Raw genomic sequence first — 20,786 nt, 5'->3', positions numbered from 1 at the left:
GTACATACACATTTGGTATATGTGTGCTGAGGGTTCTCCACTCCAGGGCAAGACATATGCTATCTTCAAACTTGACATGTCAAAAGCAGCTCTACCAGGTCACACATGCAGATTCAGAAACCCTTCTGGGGGAGAAGTTTATGGGTCACTTCCTCCCTCATTATTGTCTTTTGACCCATTCAGCATTTTCAGCATGGGTGGGGGAACAGGGGAAAGGTAGGATTCCACATCCAGACCCCAGTTTCAAACTTGGCAGTTTCATTATAACTGCAATGAGAAGAAATCATAGTAAGAGGAGGCAGGATTAGTACCTTTGGATCTTTGAAAAGGAGGAGATTGATGGAACGTTATAGCAAAGGTTTCTAAGTACAAAGCTCTCAATTTTGACCAAGTTTTTGAAAGCTAAAAAGTATGTGACTCCAGTTTTGGGCAAAATTGTTTTCTCTTAATATTTACTTATTTTTTAAAGATTTATTTATTTTAAAGAAAGAAAAAGCGCACGTGTGCAAGGTGGGGAGGGATAGAGAGGGAGAAAAACTTTAGCAGACTCAGTGTTCAGTGCAGAGCCTGACGCTGGGCCCGATCCCACAACCCCAAGACCACGACCTGGGAGGAAACCAAGAGTCCAGCAGTACCATCCAGGCATCCTTGTTCTCTCTTAAGATTTATTTAGATGTACTCCAGGGGTGCCTGTGTGGCACAGTTGGTTAAACATACAACTGCTGGTTTTGGCTCAGGTCATCATCTCAGGGTTGTGAGATCGAGCCCTATGTTGGGCTTTGTTGCCAGCGCAGAGTCTGCTTGAGACTCTTTCGCCCTCTCCCTCTGCTCCTACCCACTGTGCTCGCGTGCACTACCCCCCAAATAAATAAATCTGGAAAAAAAAAAAAAAAGCCTGGTGGCACCTGGGTGGTTCAGTCTGTTAAGCGTCTGCCTTTGACTCAGGTCATGATTGCCAGGATTGTGTTGGGGTCAGGGGGAGTGGTTCCTGGATTGAGCCCTGCATCAGGCTCCTTGCCCCTCTCCCTCTGCCTGTTTCTCCTTCTCCCTGCTTCTTCCTCTCCCTCAGCCTGCTGCTCCCCATGCTTGTGTTCTCTCTGTCAAATAAATAAAATCTTTCTTTTTTTAAAAAGCCTGGTCTCCCCAAATATTTAGATGTCCTCTGATATTCTGTAGAAAATAAATTATTTCCTTTATTACTTCTACAGTCTTGTTTTAAAAAAGACTTTATTTATTTATTTGAGAGAGAAAGAGCATGAGGGCGGTGTGAGGGGCAGAAGGAGAAGCAGACTCCCTGCTGAGCAGGGAGCCCCATGCAATGTAGGGCTTGATTCTGGGACTCTGGGATCGGGATCATGACCGGAACCAAAGGCAGATGCTTAACCAACTGAGCCACCCAGCATCCCTATTACTTCTGTAGTCTTGAGTGAATGGTATATATTAGTTTTTGTTTCTTCTTTACAATGCTGAAAATGAACATTCTCTGTTGTAAAGCACAATGAGAGAATGGATTTCTTTTTGTTTCCTACTATAGTTAAAAATACCCTGAGATCCCAAAATTTAAGATATTAATAATTACCACTCTTTTAGCAATATATTTTTATACTTTTCTTGCTCTAATTGTTAATTATTCCTAAGTTGGTTTAACATATTAAAAAATAACTAATTAGAGATGTGTTATTCCAAGAAGGTGGTTTGGGGTGTGTGTATTTTCTGCCTTTTGCTTTCTTTTCTTTCTTCATATCATTTATATTTTAAATAGCTCTTAAATCATATAGATTCTGTACGAGATAGAAGTGTAAACCTGAGGTGTAGTGCTTCCCTGTTGGATTTGATTTCTCTTTACAAATGATAATATGTTTTTTAATTTTGTTTAAAGGAAGTATAACTGTTGTGATTGCCAACATTTCAAACACATAGCCAGATTTATGATCATTCTTATTTCAAATTACTTTCAGAGGTTTTTTTTTTACTTTTAGAGTTTTTTAATTAAAAATATGAAATACTTAGCAGTGCATGATGATTAATACGTATTTTGAAAATACATATTAAAAATACACAATTTTTGCCAATTTGCTCATTAGGTGCTTTGAATAGTTTATTTTCCATTTTAATATAACACAACTTACTTGGTTTTCTTTTTTCAAAGGTTATTTAAACATTAAAGGTTATTATTTAGAAGCTTTTTTAAAAGTTTTAGCATGCAAACAGAAAAATGTGTAATTTGTGGGTGTACAGATTATAAATGAACACATCCATATAACCATAACCCACATCAAGAAACAGGATATTATCAGCACCCCAGAAGCCCCACTCCTGCTGATCCCTAGTCATAAACCTCCCATTCCCAAAGGTACCACTGTCTAGACTTCCTAACATGATAGATTAGTTTTATCTGTGTTTGAATTTTTATATGCACTTTCATCTATTTTTGGCCTTTTCATCTATGTTTGACTTCAGGCAACTAAAGAATTTAAAAAAATGTCAAATTAAGATGATGATGATGGCAGTGATGATGATTGCATGACATAATAGGATAAGATGGGGGTTAAGAGAAAGGCATAAGGACCAGAGAATTATTCTTATGCAATATTCTAACCACAATGTGGCAAATCCATGTTGTGGGTGATTATTTATTAGATATCATTGATAATACTGATATAAGGGAGCATATAATAAATCCCCTCTCCCCCCATTTTTTTCTCTCAGATTAAGGGGATTTTGGTATAGGATTATTATAGGATGACTTTTTGTCTGAACTTTTTTCCATGTTTAATCCTACTGGACCCAGTGCCAGCGATTGCCAGTGATTCCGGTGCCTCACTATCTTAATGCATGTATCCGTCAGTATCTCAATGCATGTATCCGTCAGGGATGCATGCCAAGTTCTCTTTAATTCTGGCATCAGGGTAGGCAAGTGGTGTATGAAGCAGTTTGCCCCCAGAAAGCAATAAAACTAGCAGACCTCTGCCCCCTGTTGCATGTGCCAGATGCTGTGATATTCACCATTAATTGATGAGATCTTGAAAAAAAGACATCCAATGAGTGTATTTTGATTTCATCTGAGACAAATTCTCAGAGAAGATCTTGTTTAGTATCTGTAAAGATTGCTAAAGTGAGACCTATCTTCTTTCCCAATATTGTATGAAAAATTTCAAACATACAGAAAAGGTGAAAATATTTTACAATGAACATCCACATACCCACTACCTAGGTTCTACCACTGTTATTTTACATGCTTGCTTTATTACTTACCTATCTGCCCTTCTATTGTTTCATCAGTTCATCTTAGTTTTACATGTATTTCAGAGGAAGTTATTGATGTTAGTACATTTCTCCTAAATACTTTAGCATGGATGTCATTAACTAGAGTTCAGTATTTGTTTTTTTTTTTTAAATTTTGAGGTGAGGTTTTTATACAGTGAAATGCATCATAAGTGTACATTTGCTGAGTTTCACAGAAAACTGTCTTTCTGAGAAGAAATAAGGCAGGGACTCTAAGGAAAAAGAAGGGATGGAAGTCTGCAGCCTTTGCTGTGCTTGCGTGGCTGTTGGTGGGGACTGGAAGCTCTTGTGGGTTTTAGCTTGGTTCACCGCTAGTATTGGGGCCCATTCCTAATGTACATATGTGTATGTTGGTGAACTCTAGCTAGTGGCTTCTCTCAAATGAGAGTTTTTACCCCTACTGTAGCATTGTTGCCAAATAGTGCAGTGGGGACAGTGGAACTGATCAGAGGGTGCATCTGCTTCTCTTAGTTATTTCCTTAGTTTCTCAGTAAGAAAGTCATTCTCTGGAGAAGAATGGTAAACAAAACCTATTTTTTATACCAATTTGCTCTAATATCACAGAGAGGCTTTTTCATACTGATTTATTTTATAAAATAGGGTATCAGATGAATGCATCATCTTGGCCAATGTTCCTCTTACGAACACTGAATGGATCTGAAATGGCACCTGCAACAATCTTTAAGGAGGTAAGAAAGATATAAAAATCTTCCATCACCTGGGCTGTAGCTTTATTGTTTTAATGGGGGCACTTAAATGTTTTATCTTCTTGGATATGGAAAAAAAAATTCTTTTTAAATTACTGGATTGACACGTGTATTACTCTGCTAGAGCTGCCCTAACAAAGTACCGTGGACTGGGTGGCTTAAACAATAGAAATTTATTTTTTTCACAATTCTGGGAGCTAGAAGTCCAAAATCAAAGTGCCATCAGGGCTGGTTTCTAGTGAGGCCTCTTTCCTCAGCTTATAGATGGCCACCTTTTTGCTGTGTCCTCACACGGCCTCTTCTCTGTGCCTGTGGGGAAGGAGAGGTATTTCTGGTTTCTCTTCCTCTTATAAGGACACCAGTCCTTTTGGGTTAGGGCTCCACCCATACGACCTCACTTAACCTTTGTTACCTCTTTAAAGGTTCTATCTCTGAATACAGTGACATTGGGGATTAGGGCTTCAATTTATGAATTTGGGAGGACATCATTCCGTTCATTACAGTGACTTAAACAACAGAAATTTATTTTCTTACAGCTCTGGATGCTAGAAGTCCAAGATCAAGGTATCAGCGGGCTTGGTTTCTTTTGAGGCTTCTCTCCTTGACTTGTAAATGGCTGTCTTCTCTTTCTGTCTTCACATGATCTGTGTGTCTGTGTCCTCCTTTCCTCCTCTTATGAGGATACCAGTCATTGGATTAGGGCCCACCCTAATGACCTCATATTAACTTAATTACCTCTTTAAAGACCTGTCTCCGAATGAAATCACATTCTGAGGTACTGGGGTTAGGATTTAAACATGAATTTGGCAGGGGTGGGGACACAATTCAGCCCATAACAGCAAGTCATAAAAAAGTCTCAATGAGAATCACCCACTAGTCAAAATGAATTTGTATCCACTTTCTTCACCTTAGATATGAAAGGAGTGCTCTACTGGAAGCAAATGTTCATTGCTATTTTTTATTTACCTTCAGAAGTGAAGCTTCCCCTCACTTCGCTGTATTAGTCATCCTTTGACCTTGGAGAAATGATGATGGGCCAGAAAGCCACTTGAAAGTTACTTAGAGAGATTTGGTTTCAGAAGTAAAAGAATGTTAAAACCAGTCATCAGAAAGAATTTGTTATAAGGAAATATTTGTTATATAACAAAGAGGGAAAATTCCAAAGATAGTTTATGCTCTTGAGAAAATGTTGAAAGAGTACACTATGTTAAGAAACAGTGAATAATAGCCAAGTTTTAGTTAAATTATGGGTCAAAATATTTCTTTCTCACCCTCTGTCCTGATTCTTTTTTCAGTCACTTAAATTTTATTACAGTTATTCATGTCAAGAATGGTAAATATTGTAGTTTTTTCTTTAAAAAGGATTCAACAATTCTGTACATTTCTCAGTGCTTATCTCAAGGTAAGTGGACTCTTAATCCCCTTTAACTATTTTACCCCTCTCCCCACTCACCTCCCTCTGGCAACTACCAGTTTGTTTTCTATTTAAGAGTCTGTTTTTTTGTTTGTCTCTTTTTTCTTTGTTTTGTTTCTTAAATTCCCCATGAGTGAAATCATATGGTATTTATCTTTCTCTGACTGACTTATTTCACTTAGCATTTTACTCTAGCTCCATCTATGTTGTTGCAAATGGCAAGATCTCTTTCTTTTTCATGGCTAATATTCCGTTGTATATACATGTATATGTACCACATCTTTATCCATTCATTTATGGATGGATACTTAGATTGCTTGCATATCTTGGCTATTGTATATAATACTGCAGTAAATATAGAAGTGCATTTATCTTATCAAATTAGTGTTTTCATTTCCTTTGCATAAATATCCAGTAGTGGAATTACTGGATCATAGGGTAATTCTATTTTTAATTTCTTGAGGAAACTCCGTACTGTTTTCCGCAGTGGCTGCACCAGTTTGCATTCCCACCAACAGTGCACCAGAGTTCCTTTTTCTCCATATCCTCACCAACCTTTGTTATTTTGTATCTTTTTGACTTTAGCCATTCCGGCAGGTGTGAAGTGGTATCTCACTGTGGCTTTGGTTTGCATTTCCCTGATGATGAGATGTTGAGCATGTTTTCATGTGTCTCTTGGCCATCTGGATGTCTTCTTTGGAAAAATGTCTATTCAGGTCCTCTGCCCATTTTTTAATCAGATTATTTGTTTTTTTGGTGTTGAGTTCTATTAAATGTTTTGTATATTTTGAATATTAACCCCTTATCAGATAAATCATTTGCAGATATCCTCTCCCATTCAGTAAGTTGCCTTTTTGTTTTGTTGATGGTTTCCTTTGCAGTGCAAAAGCTTTTTATTTTGGTATAGTCCCAGTAGTTTAATTTTGCTTTTGTTTCCCTTGTTGGAGGAGGCATATAAAAAAGTAGAAAGATGGAAAAACAGAAACACATAGAAAAATATTTCTATGGCCAGTGTCAAAGAAATTACTGCTTTTATTTTCTTCTAAGAATTTTATGGTTTCTGGTCTCACATTTAGGTTTTTTGTTTTTGTTTTAAGATTTTATTTACTTACTTGAGAGTAAGAGAGCATGAACAGGGGCAGGGGCAGGGGGAGAAGCAGACTCCTCGCTGAGCAGGGAGCCAGACGTGGGGCTTGATCCCCGGACTCTGGGATCATGACCTGAGCCAAAGGCAGATGCTTCACCGACTGAGCCGCCCAGGCACCCCCACATTTAGGTTTTTAATCCATTTCAAGTTTGTTTTTGTTTAACAAAGTGGTCTAGTTTTGTTGTTTCACATGTAGCTGTCCAAGTTTTCCAGCACCATTTGTTGAAGAGACTCTCTTTTCCTCATTGTTATAAATCAGTTGACCATGTAAGTGTGGGTTTATTTCTGGACTCTGTTCCATTGGTCTATGTGTCTATTTTTGTGCCCATACCATACTATTTTGATTATTACAACTTTGTAGTATATCTTGAAATCTGGGATTGTGATACTTCCAGCTTCGTTCTTCTTTTTCAAGATTGCTTTGGCTAAGATTTTAAAAGCTTTTGGAGAAACTTAAAGACATAAGGATGTAAAACATCAATTAATATGATTCTTGCATTGCGAAGAAAAATACTTTGAGTGCTGCTTTGAGTAGTAAGAGTGCCTGAAAGCGGGTTAGCCCTACCACCTCCCAGTAGGGACACAGGCCCTTTGGGCAGTGTGTAAAGAATATGTGAGAAAAGTAACCAAAAAGAGAGATGTTTAGTAGTAGTCTTTATTAAACACTACTAGCTTGGGCTGTGACTTTAGAAAAGCCATCAGACTTATTTTACTTATTATCAGATTGCTCTATTAGCTAGTTACATGCCACATGTCACACACATTATATCTTTCATTTTTAAAATTATGAAAGTAATTCGTGTTTGGAGAGGGGATATCAAAATACATACTTAGCTAGACTAAAGAATGCATGTCTTTTTATCCATCCCATCTTTTCCTCCTTTCCAACCTCTTCTCTCCAAAAAGAAGTTTTCTTTGTGTTCTCTCAGACTTTTTTCTGTGCACTCACAAACATATATGGGCTTTTATTTTTTTAAACATAAACTTGAATATATTGTGAATATTGTTCTGTGATTTATTTTTACCCATAAAATATGTTTATTCTAGAAGTCTTTCCATTTTGCTTTGTATATGTTTTAGGTTGTATTTTACTATTCTGTGGTATAGATTACCATAATTGGTTTACTCTGTCCCTAAGGATGGATGTTTAGGTTGTGTCCATATTCTTGTTTAAGTCATCTGTAGTATAGAGCATTCTGAGTAAGTGTGAAGGCTACATTTTTAGAAGTAGAATTATTGGTTCAAAGGGAATATGTGCTTTAAGTGTTGATATATACTATTAAATTGCATCCCCAAAGGATGTTTCAAGCTATGCTCCACTATTATTGTATAGATGTTTCTATTCCCACACCTTCACTAGCATCGAGTATCATCCATCTTTAAAAATTTTGTTTATCTTTTTTGGGGGAAACTGGGGTGGGTGGGGATGGTATCTCATTGCTCTCATTTACGCTGAACCAATTACCAATTACCAGTGAAACTGAGCTTTTAAAATGTGTTTAATGGCCTTTTGTTTTTCTGTGAATTACTTGATTATAGCCTTTGCCTGTTTTTCTGTTGGATTTCTGTTCTTACTCATTGATTTGTGGGTGCCCTTTCAGCCAAGCTTGAAACTTTGCCAAGAGCTATCTTAAATCACCACTCTTTCTTGACCCTGGCCTCTGAATAGCCATTTAATTAGGAAGGCCCACCCACTTAGCTTCCTAATTATTTTTTTCTTCTGTCTCTTTCTAACCTTACCACCACTGCCCCTTGTGCAGCCTTTCCTGTTGCCTGAACAGTTCAGCTAGCCTTATAACTGCCTCTAACCTTCACCCTTCCACACAACTACCAGAAATAACTAATATAGGAGCCTTAACCACATCATTTCTTGCTTAAAACTCTTGAAGTTACCAGTTGCACTCAGGATGAAGTTTAAGTTTGTTATCTTTAAGGTACTGTATGATCTGGATTATGGTGGCCACTCCTTTCTTTGTATTTTATGTTTTTTTTTTTTTAAGATTTTATTTATTTATTTGACAGACAGAGATCACAAGCAGGCAGAGAGGCAGGCAGAGAGAGAGGAAGGGAAGCAGGCTCCCTGCTGAACAGAGAGCCCGATGCGGGGCTCGATCCCAGGACGCTGGGACCATGACCTGAGCCGAAGGCAGAGGCTTTAACCCACTGAGCCACCCATGCGCCCCTGTATTTTATGTTTTAAATTGTTTCTGATAGCCTATCAATACGATGTTCCTTTTTAGAGCTGGTTATCTCTGGTTAGGGCTAAGATTCTAGTTAGGCATTAAATCCTCCAGTGTCTCTTCCCTAATTCTCCCTTTGTATTCTTATACTTCTTTAGCACCTTGTGCATATCTCAATCTTTATAGGAATTGGATTACATTAGTATTTTCATTGTCTCCTCCTAGACTGTGAGTTCCTTTTGAACAGTTAACTGTCTTTGCATTCTCGGCATCTATCATAGGTCCTGGTACATACTTGTTTGGTAAATGAAGAAAGATGGAGAATATAGGAAGATGAATACATATAGAGGGAGAGAATGGGTTTTGTTTTGGACATGTCAGGGTACCTCTGGGAAATTTGAGGAGGAATTACTACTAGCAGACTGTAGGAAGTAAAGTGTTTAGAACTTAAAAACAAGGTTTGGCTTGTGTACGTGGATATGGGAGTTTTTAGTTTAAATGGTAACGATGGAAGCCTTGAGAATGAATAAGCTAGTCCAGAGAGTATACCTAGGAGAAGAGGGGAGTGTCAAGGTTAGAACCTTGAGAAATACCCACTCAGCTTTATGATATATGAGTAGCTATATGAGGTACTTACTAAAGGTCAATTGAGAGGAAAGCTGATTCTTGACTATTTGGTGGGTAGAAAGTTTATTGGTTACATTAGCAAGAACTAAAGACCAGGTGAAAAGTGTCCTCAGGTAGAGTTAAATCTGTAGTTGTGGGGACAGAATATAGATAACGTTCATTCCTGATAGCCTCAGTTTACTTTGTGAAATAGGAAACTGACGAAGGCTGGAGGGAAGGATTCATACATAGATTGAATTTCTACTGTGTTCCAGCACCGTGGTAGAGAACTTACTCTCTGGTTGAGAAGAAAGTTAGCAAAATAATAAACATATAATGAGGATACATAAAATTTGTCTTAAAGTGAATGGTAAATGGAACAGCAGCTATATGAGATGGGAAAAGGAATGGCCTAGAGAAAAGGAATGGCCTAATGTAAAAAATGATAATATTTTGGAGGGTTCAGCTAAGGATGAACACTAAATATATGGTACTACATGTAATAAACATGTGGGACTTTACTCCAGTAGTGTTAAGCAACTAAGTATAAATAGGTAAAGTGGTAGGCGATCTTTTTTTGTTTAAAGATTTTATTTATTTATTTACTTACTTATTTATTACTTGGAGCATGAGCAGGGGGAGGGGCAGAGGGAGAGAGAGAATGTCAAGAAGACTCCATGCTCAGTGTGGAGTCTGATACGGGTCTTCATCTCATGACTCTGAAATCATGACCTGAACCAAAATCAAGAGTCAGACACTTAACTGACTGAGGCACCCAGGCGTCCCATGGTGATCTTGAATTAAGGTTTAGAGATAATAAAATGACAGTGGGATAAGTTGATTTTGGGTTGACATGATGTTCTGTAACCTGGATGTGGAAAAGTATTATAGAATGTTAGAGTGTTTGGTCCGCTTCACTTTTTTATCTCTATCAGTGGTTCTTAACCTGGAAGGGGGGTGATTTGCCCCCCATGAGACGTTTGGCAATATCTGGGGACATTTTTGTTCATCACAACTGAGTGTATGTGGGGTGCTACTTACATCTAGTGGGTAGAGACCAGGGACACTGCTAAACATCCTACAATGCACAGAGCAGCTGCCACAACAGAATGTTCTAACTCCAAATAGCAATAGTGCCAAGGTTGAAAAACTCTGATCTGTATTAATTTCTTGGTGATCTCATCTAGTTTCTGGCTTTAAATACAGTTTATGTGCAGATGACTTTCAAATCCATATTTCCAGTTCAGACTTTGCTCCCAACTCAGACTTGAATATCCACTCAACAACCCCACTTGGATGTCCAACAGACATCTCAAACTTCCGCCTGCAGCCTTCTCCATCTCAAGGAGTGGCAACTATTACTCCAATTGCTGGGGACAAAAACCTTGGTGATTATTTCTTGCACACACTACATCTAGTCCATAAGGAAATCCTATGGGCTTTACCTTCAAAATATATTGAAAGTCCAACTACTTTTTAACATATCCCTTGCTATCAGCTGGTATAAGTTGCCTTTATCTCTCACCTAGATTACTTCAGTAGCTTCCTCATTGACCTCTTTATTTGTAAGCTTACAGTTTGTAATCAACACAGTAACCAGAATATTCCTTTTAAAATATAAATGAGGGGCGCCTGGGTGGCTCACTGGGTTAAAGCTTCTGCCTTTGGCTCAGGTCATGATCCCAGGGTCCTGGGATCGAGCCCCACATCGGGCTCTCTGCTCAGCAGGGAGCCTGCTTCCTTTCCTCTCTCTCTGCCTGCCTCTCTGCCTTCTTGTGATCTCTGTCTGTCAAATAAATAAATAAAATCTTAAAAAAAAATAAAATATAAATGAAATTATATCACTTCTTTGCTCAAAATTGTCCGGGGGCTCACCATTTTACTCAAAATAAAAGTCAGAGTCCTTATAGTGGCCTCCATGGTTCTACATACGACACCTCATTATCTCTCTAACTTTGTTTCCTACTGCTCTCCCACTTGCATACTAAATTGTAGCCACACTCACTTCCTTGTCCTTTGAATATGTGGACACATCTCCTGCTTTAGGGACTTGGCGCTGGCTGTTCTCTCTGCCTGTAGGTAACTGCGTGGTTAATAATCTCCTTTAGGGTTCTGCTCACATGTCATCTTCTGTATGAGGCTTGTTCTGATTACCGTATTTAAAGTATTTCTTTGTGGGGTGCCTGGGTGGCTCCATTGGTTAAGCATCTGCCTTTGGCTCAGGTCATGATCCCGGGGTCCTGGGATGGAGCCCCACATCAGGCTCCCTGCTGAACAGGGAGTCTGCTTCTCCCTCTTTCTGCCCTCCCCTCAACTCATGTGCTCCCCCACCCTCTCTCTCTCTCTCAAATAAATAAATAAAATCCTAAAAAAAAAAAAGTCTTTCTTTTAAAGATTTATTTTTTATTATTTTAAAAGATTTTATTAGAGGGAGAATGTGTGCCAGAGGGTGGAGTGGGGTGGGAAGGGCTGGCAAAGGGAGCCTTAAGCAGAACCTGCACTGAGCATGGAGTCCATCACAGGGCTTAATCTCACTATCTAAGTTGAAACCAAGAGTTCGCCCCGTTTAACCGACTGCGCCATCCAGGCTCCTCGCCCTATTTTAAGTTTAACACAACCCCTCCATTACACTTTTCTCTGGATCTCCCTTACTCTGCTTTACTTTGTTTTTTTTTTTTGCATAGCACTTGTCATTTCTAACTTAGAATAAATACGCTTATGTTATGGTGTTTCTCATCTTTCTCTTTACTAGCATGTGAATACCACAAGGGGGAGATTTCTGTCTGTTTCTCTACTTAATGTTTATTAGGAGCCTTCAGTAGTGTTTGACATTAGTAGGCACTTTGTACATATTTGTGAATAAATAAATGAAGTTTAAAGGACTAAAATTTTTGATGAGATCAAAGAAGTAGTTGATTAAAAAAGTAAGGAAATAGAAGTTCAGGATAGAAGTCTGTGGTCAGAAGTAGACTCTGGGAATACAGCCATAAACAAAACAATAAAAGAGCTCCTGTCCTTATGGAGCTTGCCTTCTAGCTGGGGAAAGTCATAATAAACCATGCAAAGTAAATAAAGTCTATATTATGTTTGATGGTTGTACCTGCTAAGGAAAAGGGAGGGTGACATTTTAGATAGGTTGGCCAGGAAGTTCTTGCTGAGAAGATGCCATTGGAATGAAGATTTGAAGGAAGGGAGAGAAGGAACCATGAGGTTACAAGGGTAAGAATATTGCGGCAAAGGGGTAATGCAGATGATGCTCACACTAGCTTCAGAGTCTGTGGGATATGAGAAGAAATAGCCTTTAAGGAGAACCATATTGTATGTAGGTAGGCAAGAAGAGGAGTTAAAAGAGCATTCTTTACTACCTTCTAAGAAAGAATAATTTTTTTCTCACAGTGAAAAGAATGAGCCCTTGTTTTTTTTAAGCTCTTGCTTTTGCAAATTACATATGTGTGTATATATATATAGTTTACTTATTTATTTATTTATCTATCTATCTGAGAGAGAACAAGAGAGGAGAGAGGTCAGCAGGAGAAGCAGACTCCCTGCCAAGCAGGGAGCCGGATGGATGTGGGACTCGATCCCAGGACTCCAGGATCATAACCTGAGCATAAGGCGGTTGCTTAACCAACTGAGCCACCGAGGCGCCCCCACCCCCATTTTTTTTTAAGTAAGCTCTCTGCTCAACGTTGGGCTTGAACTCAAGACCCCAAGACCAGGATTTGCATTCTCTACTGACTGAGCAAGCTAGGCACCCCTACAAATTATATCTTTGTGTTTAGGAAGTCATTCAAGAACTGATGATGACAAACCATATTCTTTAAAAACATTTTTAAAAGCAACTTTATATCATTACCTTTTGTGGACAGCAGAGGGAACCATTTTGCCAGTTATCTAAATCTGGAGATAGCTTGTTTTGAGATAAAACCCTTTCATTTATTTATGAAAAAGGAGCAGTTCCTTTGATTTTTTAAAAATCAATATTGGTTTTCTTCCAGAGCTCTGTTAATATTTGTTTGTATGGCTATACTGATGTAAGTAACTTTGATAGAGTATTCATGAAATTTAGAAGAATTAATAAACAATATGAAAATCTTAGAGAATAAATTGCATTTTGTCCATAATCATTTCTGTTTTTGTTTTTTTTTAACCTGTCAGCTAATAGTGGCATTGATGACATACTGTTGCATTTGGGTTATCTTTTTAGATTATAGCTTGACTCTTAAAATTCTCTTTCCTGCTCATTCCTGTCTTATTCTGTTTTGTAGCAGAAAATGTATATTGCCATTTGAGTTTAGTTCGCTTTGCTACAGAAAGTCTTTTTCTTATTTGGTTATATGATAGTGTAAGACCCTAGGAACCTTATGTGTGCCTTGGATATTTCCTCCATTCTGTGCACGTGCAGCACGAGTTTATCAACTGCCAAAGTTATCTTTTGTTAAATTCACCTCCCTTTTTTCCTTCCTTATGCAGTAACCGTTAGTTAACCTTTAGCCCCTTCATGAAGTGGCGGTAATTCTGCTTCTTACTTACCAGCTACTTATTTATCAAATAACTTTGCTCTTAATCAAGCTGACTTTTGCCCTGCTGACTTTTGGGTGTTTTTTAAGAATCAAATCAAGATTATGTAATTAAAAGGAGTTTGAAGACTTATAATTAAGGAACTTTAAGACTTCAAGGGTATAAAGGGTATCACTGGGAAAGTACAGGACAATGAGATGGGTTTAAAGGGGACATTTAAAAAGGGAATCAACCTACCAGATATATTTTTAAATTTTATCTTAGTGAAAGAATTAGTTGAAAGCTTCTTTACTGTTCTTCAGGTGATTACTTGGTTAATTCATTTTTTTAGAGAAAAGATCTTACTGTTGAGTACTCTGTTGGAAATAATATGAATAAGATATATTTTCTTTTGAGAATCCCTTAGTCTCAGAGGAGTAAACACATTTCAAGAGTAGTTTTGCAATTGAAGGCAAGAGCACCTCCATTGAGGGGCTGTAGGAGTGGGCAGGAACTGGCCAGGGAAGCCTTAAAGAGACCAGGGGACTTGGGCTTTGAAGTGGATCACTTGGAGTTGTCCAAGCAAGTGATGTGGTAGGATGTTCCAAGGAGTTGTCTGCCTTCTTTTAAAATCTAGCTCTGATACTTCTGGTATATTCGTAGGCAATTGTGCATCAGTTTTATCATCTATAAAATGGGGATAATAATTGCATTGACTTTATAGGGTTGTTGTGAGAATTAAACATATGAAAAACATTTAGAACAGTGCCTGGCATATACTAAATGATCGAAGGTTGACTTTTAATGTCGTTGTCCTAGGGATCTAAGGGATAGAATTGGCAGGTCTTGGTCTTTGAATGTGAGTGTTAAGGGAATAGGATGTGTCTAGCACAGTGGTTCTCAGCCTTGGATGTACATTAGGATCACCTGGGTAATTAAAATGTGCTGATGTCTGGGCCCCACTCCGGACCAATTCAGTCAATATCCTGGGGGTGTGGCCCCAAGTGATTTTGATGTTTAGTGGGGGCTGACAACCCCTGGTCTAGGACTATTTCCAGTCTTTTGGCTTGGGTGACTGGGTCGATGATGGCGCTATTTACTAGAATAAAAAGCAAATTGAAAGAAAAGGTGTTGCTTTTAACATAGCACTTAGGTTTTCTAAGAATCGGGTTAGCATTTGCATGCTTTAAATTTTTATAACTAAAGTATGCTTTTTAAATATTGGTTTCTGGATTGGATATCATAAATGACCCCAGACTATATGACTTTCATGTTCTTGTGTCTGCATTTTATACTTGGAGGTGGTTTCTTTCTTTCTTTCTTTCTTTTTTTTTTTTTTAAGATATTGTCTGTTGCTGTTTATTCTCCTTGGACTTAGCAGCTTTCAACATACCCTATAATTTATACATTTATTAGGTTTGTTTGAGTCCCTCTTTCTACATTTCTTGTTGATTGCTTGTCTCTTTTTCCCCTACCCGCACCCCAACCACTTACCACCACCACCACTAGAAGGTAAGCTCCACCAGAGCAGGGATCTTTGTTATTTTTTTGCTCACTAATGAATCCTCAATTTCTGGTATATACTATATAACACATATTTCTTAGATGACTGAATGAATTACTTTCAGTCTGGTTTTGTTTCCTTCCAGGTTCTTGGCTCTGCTCCAGAGTAAGTGACATGTAGAGCAGAGTTTCAGAGAGATCTCTGAGAACAGTTTTCTTCCTGTATTTAATTGATAAACATGGAGTTTAGTTTTTGATTGCTAAAAGTTGTGAGATACAGTTGAGCAAATGCTTCTTATTACATCTTAACAAAAACCTTTTTTTTAAATGTTTTGGTAGGAACCACCAAAGCCACCTCTAAATAATTTTAAAGTGGGAATGAAACTTGAAGCTATAGACAAAAAGAACCCTTATCTGATCTGCCCTGCAACTATTGGAGATGTTAGAGGAGATGAAGTTTATATCACATTTGATGGCTGGAGTGGAGCTTTTGATTATTGGTGCAAGTACGATTGTCGAGATATTTTCCCAGTTGGGTGGTGTCGCCTGACAGGAGATGTATTACAACCACCAGGAACTCATGGTAAGATAATAAGTAACTACATACTCTTTTATTTTATTAAATTTAGTTCTAACTGCTTTTGGCATTGAGGTTAGGACTTTTGCTCAGCTGGAGCAGCATACAGAACAGGAAGGGCACTGCTTAGGCTAGAGAACTGGAGGTAGAAGATGGGAAATGATTAGAATTTTTGAGAGCCAACTCAGCATTATAGTCTGAATTGATAGTCCACATTGGAGAATATGGGCAAGCTACAAGTCACACTTGGGCCATTGAAGCCTTGCTACTGTAAGCATTTTGGGATGCTTACCTATCTTTATAGTTGATATTCAATTTAAAATTACACATAGTATTCCATTGTTTATATCTCAATGGTAGTTTTTAAAGGGTAAGGCATAACAACTGTTATAAATGTATTTTGCACAATTTTGGTCAGTTTTTTCACGTTAAACTAATACTTTGATAGTCTTAAGTAAAATCTACCTGTCTGCACGTGAAAATTTTATTTATTTATTTATTTTTAAAAAAGATTATTTGAGAGAAAGAAAGAGAATGTGTGAGTGAGGGGCAGAGGGAGAGACCCTCAAGCAGACTCTCCGCTGAGCACCGAGCCCAGCATGAGACTCGATCTCATGACCCCGAGATCATGACCTGAGCTGAAGTAAAGAGTCACACATTTAACCGACTGAGCCACCCAGGTGCCTATGTCACCAAAAATTTTAGACTATGGAAGATTAACATGTTGTTCAGTCGGTTGTTTATCAGTTATAATGCTGTGCTTCTTCCTAAATTGAATTCTATGATCACCTAGATATTTTCTTTCAGAAAAAAATCATCAAATATTGAGGTTCCTTAGGGACTCTTCCAAAAGCTTAGACATGCCTAACCTGGTCTTCTGTGATGGAATAAGTGCTGAGATTTAAGTGAGATCTAAGCATAGAACCTAATCATTGGCTTAAATTAAAGATAAACTTACTAGTAGAATCAAATGTAAACATACTTAAAATTTATCCAACTAAAATTTATTTACACCAGAAAAAAAGGTGAGTGTAGAAAATGTGTAAGTAATGTGTGTAGCATGAGAGCAATGGCTAGATAAAAGCATATAGTCATATTCTTGTAACTGCTGTTAGAATCTTTTTGGATTTGGGACTATAACATATCCCATTATATTACAATACTACATACGATGTTGTCCTTCTTTTCAGGGACCTATTTTACCAGTTCCCTGATGCCATAATTCTAGGAAGTAGATATTAATGGCTGATTTTTGTAAAATTTAATATGCTCCAGACCTTATGTATGTATGATACTAAGGCATTCTCTGCCCTCAAGGAGTTTACCTTCTAGTCAAAGAAGGATAAATGGAAGAATAGACTTTAAAAAATATGTATATATACAGAACTAGCAATGCAAAAATACAGATGTGTGCTAGATACGAAAGTGGCCCAAAGACATCCAGTTTTTTTAGGCTGGAGGGAAAAGTGGTTGGGTAAAGGAATGCTTAACAGAAAGACACATGATATGAGTATTAAGAAAGGAGGAGTTTGCCAGGCAGAATAGAGATAGAGGTAGGGCAGACACATCACAAAGGTATAAAATCACACAGTTTACTCTGAAAATGAGGTGGTTCAATTTGGAACATGGTGACTTTGGAATGCATGGCCAAGAATTCTTTTGTCTTCTACTATCTGGTCTCCCTTTTTTCTTAGTAACAAAGTTCAGCTGCCTAACATGAAGACTACTTTTACAGCCTCCCTAGCAGTTATATATATATGGCCATGAGACTAAGTTCTGGCCAATGGGATAAAAGTAGAGCTAGTATGTTCTACTTATAGGAAGTATATTAGAGATGAATCTACCCTTCTGTCTTCCTTCTTTCTGCATCTGTCCTGCTGCTAGTTATGTGCTTGTTTTGGGTGGAGTTCCATCTTGAACCATGAAATGGGGACCATCTTCTAGGCATAGTGGAGTGGAAAGCAGAAAGGAGCCAAAATCCCTGAGACTTTTTGTGGAGCAGAATTTTCATACTGGCCTGTTCCAGACTGTTATTGAGAGAAATAAACTTCTGTGTTCTATGAGTAAACCACTATTCTTTTAGGTTTTTCTGTTACTGTTGGCTGAACTTAATCCTAACAAATTCAGTGTAACTTAGGACACCAGGTAAACATGTCTGTTGGATAGCTGCACATACAGGTATGGAGTCCAAAAGAGATAGGTCTTAATTGACAAAGAAGGTTTGAGAGCCATCATGCTCATTCAAATAAATATTCTTTGTGTCAGGTAGGATTATAGGTGCTGTCTGGGGCAGGGGCCGATGGCAGACAGCTTACACATCCAACTGATAGCAGTAAGTGGGGGAAGTTTTGGGTGTGGCTTTAATTGTGCCTGTGTAACAGAAGTAGAAAAGGACCAAGGACAGAACCCTGTGGGTGAATATTTAAAACAATTTTCACACTTGAATCACTTTGGCAGGGTAGGAGGGGGAACTTATTCAAAGGCTGAAGCCCCGGAACTCATACCCAGGAATCAGTAGGTCTGGAGTGGGGCTTGGGTGTTTCCTCTGCACATGGTTTGAGGCCCAGACTTTGAGAAACACAAAAATAAGGGATGAGTAGAAGATAGAAATCAATTCAGGACACTGAGAAAAAGTATACATAAATGTAGGAGAGTTAATAGGTTGGTTTCCCTAACAACAGGAGATGAGAGATTTTGAGAGGTATTCAACATTGTCAAGTACAGCATAAATGTCAAGAGGAGAGGAGAGCTCATTAGTGGCCTTAAGTAAAAGCATGGTTACTAGACTACTTTGAAAAGCCAGATTTAGAGAGCTGAGTAAATAGATGCAGAGCACTTTTTAAAAAACGTGGTTTCGTGGATACTTTCTGAGATCTGCCTCCTCTGTCCTTTATCCCACTAGGCATTTCACCAGTTAAAGTGAAATTTAGAAACTTTACTTCAATTTATATCCCTTTACCCTCCCTCATTCATAATAAAATTTTCTTATTTACATTCATTGAAAATGAATTAATTAGACAGTGTTACAATTTTTGTTCAACTGTTAAACATAATTAGAAAATTCAGGAGAAGTAAAGTAGTATATTTACCCACATTTTTGCCATTTCAGAAAGTTCTTTCTTCCTGATTTTCAGATTCCTTTTTCTTTTTTTTTTTTTTTAAATTATTTCCTTTCTGTTTCAGAGAACTTTTAGTCATTTTTCTATGGTGGGTCATCTGGCAACAAGTTCTTAGTTTTCCATCATCCAAGAATGTCTTTATTTCCCCTTCATTCTTGAAGGATAGTTGCTGGATATAGAAGAATTCTGTGTTGAAAGTTCTTTTCTTTAAGCCCTTGAAAAATGTAGTGTAACTTCCTTCTGGCTTCCGGGGTTTCTGCTGAGAGGTTTGGTGTTACTCGAATTGTTTTTCCTCTGTAGGTTCCATTATGATTATAAGTTTGTTTTTGCACTAGTTCTTCTAGTGTTTACTTTATGCTTTATCTATTTTTGTGTCTACATTATCAGGTATGTACACATTTTGAATTGCTGTAGTGCCCTGGTCAGTTGAACCTTCTGTAGTAACCCTCTTTATGGTGACTTTTTTTTTTTTTAACCTTAGAATCTGCTTTATCTTATATTAATGTAGCTATACCAGCTTTTGTTTGGTTGGTGTTCTTGGTCTCTCTGTTTCTAATGTTCAACATTTATCTAGTCTTATCTAAAAAGATTCATTTCTTGTAAATAGTTGGATTTTGATTTTTTGGCTAGTCAGCCAGTCTGTCTTTTAACTGGAGCTTTTTTTTTTTTTTTTTTAAAGATTTTATTTATTTATTTGACAGACAGAGATAACAAGCAGGCAGAGAGGCAGGTAGAGAGAGAGGAAGGGAAGCAGGCTCCCTGCTGAGCAGAGAGCCCGAGGCAGGACTCGATCCCAGGACTCTGGGATCACGACCTGAGCCGAAGGCAGCGGCATTAGCCCACTGAGCCACCCAGGCGCCCCTTAACTGGAGCTTTTAAACTACTTATATTTATTGTAATTACAGACATATTTGGTTTTCAGTATGCCACCTTATTTTGAGGCTTTTATTTGTCCTGCCTTTTCTATGTTTTATTTTCCTTTCTTGTCCTTTTTGGGTTATTTTTTCTTATTCCGTTTTCTCCTCTTCTTCTTTGGAAGTTATACGTTATATTTGCTGTTCTTTTAATACTCTAAAAATTTTAACATGCTGGGGTGCCTGGGTGGCTCAGTAGGTTAAGCCTCTGCCTTCGGCTCAGGTCATGATCTCAGAGTCCTGGGATCGAGCCCCGCATTGGGCTTTCTGCTCAACAGGGAGCCTGCTTCCCCTTCTCCCTCTGCTTGCCTCTCTGCCTACTTGTGATCTCTCTCTCTGTGTCAAATAAATAAAATCTTTTAAAAAGAAAAAGTCCACAAAAAAAATATTTTAACATGCTTTCTTGACTTAATGGAATTCTGTAATTGATCAATGTCTTTATTCTGTACTAAGATAATAAAAGGAAATTAGAACACTGTACTATTTATCCCCTTCACGTTCATGTTGTTATTGTTGTATATTTTATTTTATTTTATTTATTTATTTTGAAGTGTAGTAGGGGGAGTGGGAGAGAGAGAATCTTAAGTAGGTGCCATGCCCAATGCAAAGCCCAACGCAGGGCTCGATCTTACCTGAGATCATGACCTGAGCCAAAATCAAGAGTTGGACACCCAATCATCTAAGCCACACAGGCACTCCACTGTTGTATATTTTAATTAATTATATAGGAAACCTATTAACTATTATTATTATTCATATAGTCAGTATTTGTTGAGATTTACCAACATATTCAACATATTCTTCCCTGTTTATTCCTTCTTAGCATCTCAACCC

The 20,786-nt window shown here is 37.9% G+C and overlaps 1 protein-coding gene across 1 annotated transcript in view; it reads left to right on the top strand.

Moving 5' to 3' along the window:
* The window catches only part of SCML2 (Scm polycomb group protein like 2), a 94,409-nt gene that overhangs the window by 28,411 nt on the left and 45,212 nt on the right, over positions 1-20,786 (top strand). Inside the window, exons 6-7 of the mRNA XM_080795387.1 lie at positions 3,886-3,974; positions 15,682-15,925. Coding sequence (XP_080651513.1) covers positions 3,886-3,974; positions 15,682-15,925 — 333 coding nt within the window. The remainder of the gene's footprint in view (positions 1-3,885; positions 3,975-15,681; positions 15,926-20,786) is intronic.

Source organism: Martes martes (assembly GCF_963455335.1).
Source record: "Martes martes genome assembly, chromosome: X".
NCBI classification, from domain to species: domain Eukaryota; kingdom Metazoa; phylum Chordata; class Mammalia; order Carnivora; family Mustelidae; genus Martes; species Martes martes.
The sequence above is the reverse complement of the archived record's forward strand: the minus strand, read 5'-3'. Positions and strand labels throughout refer to the sequence as shown.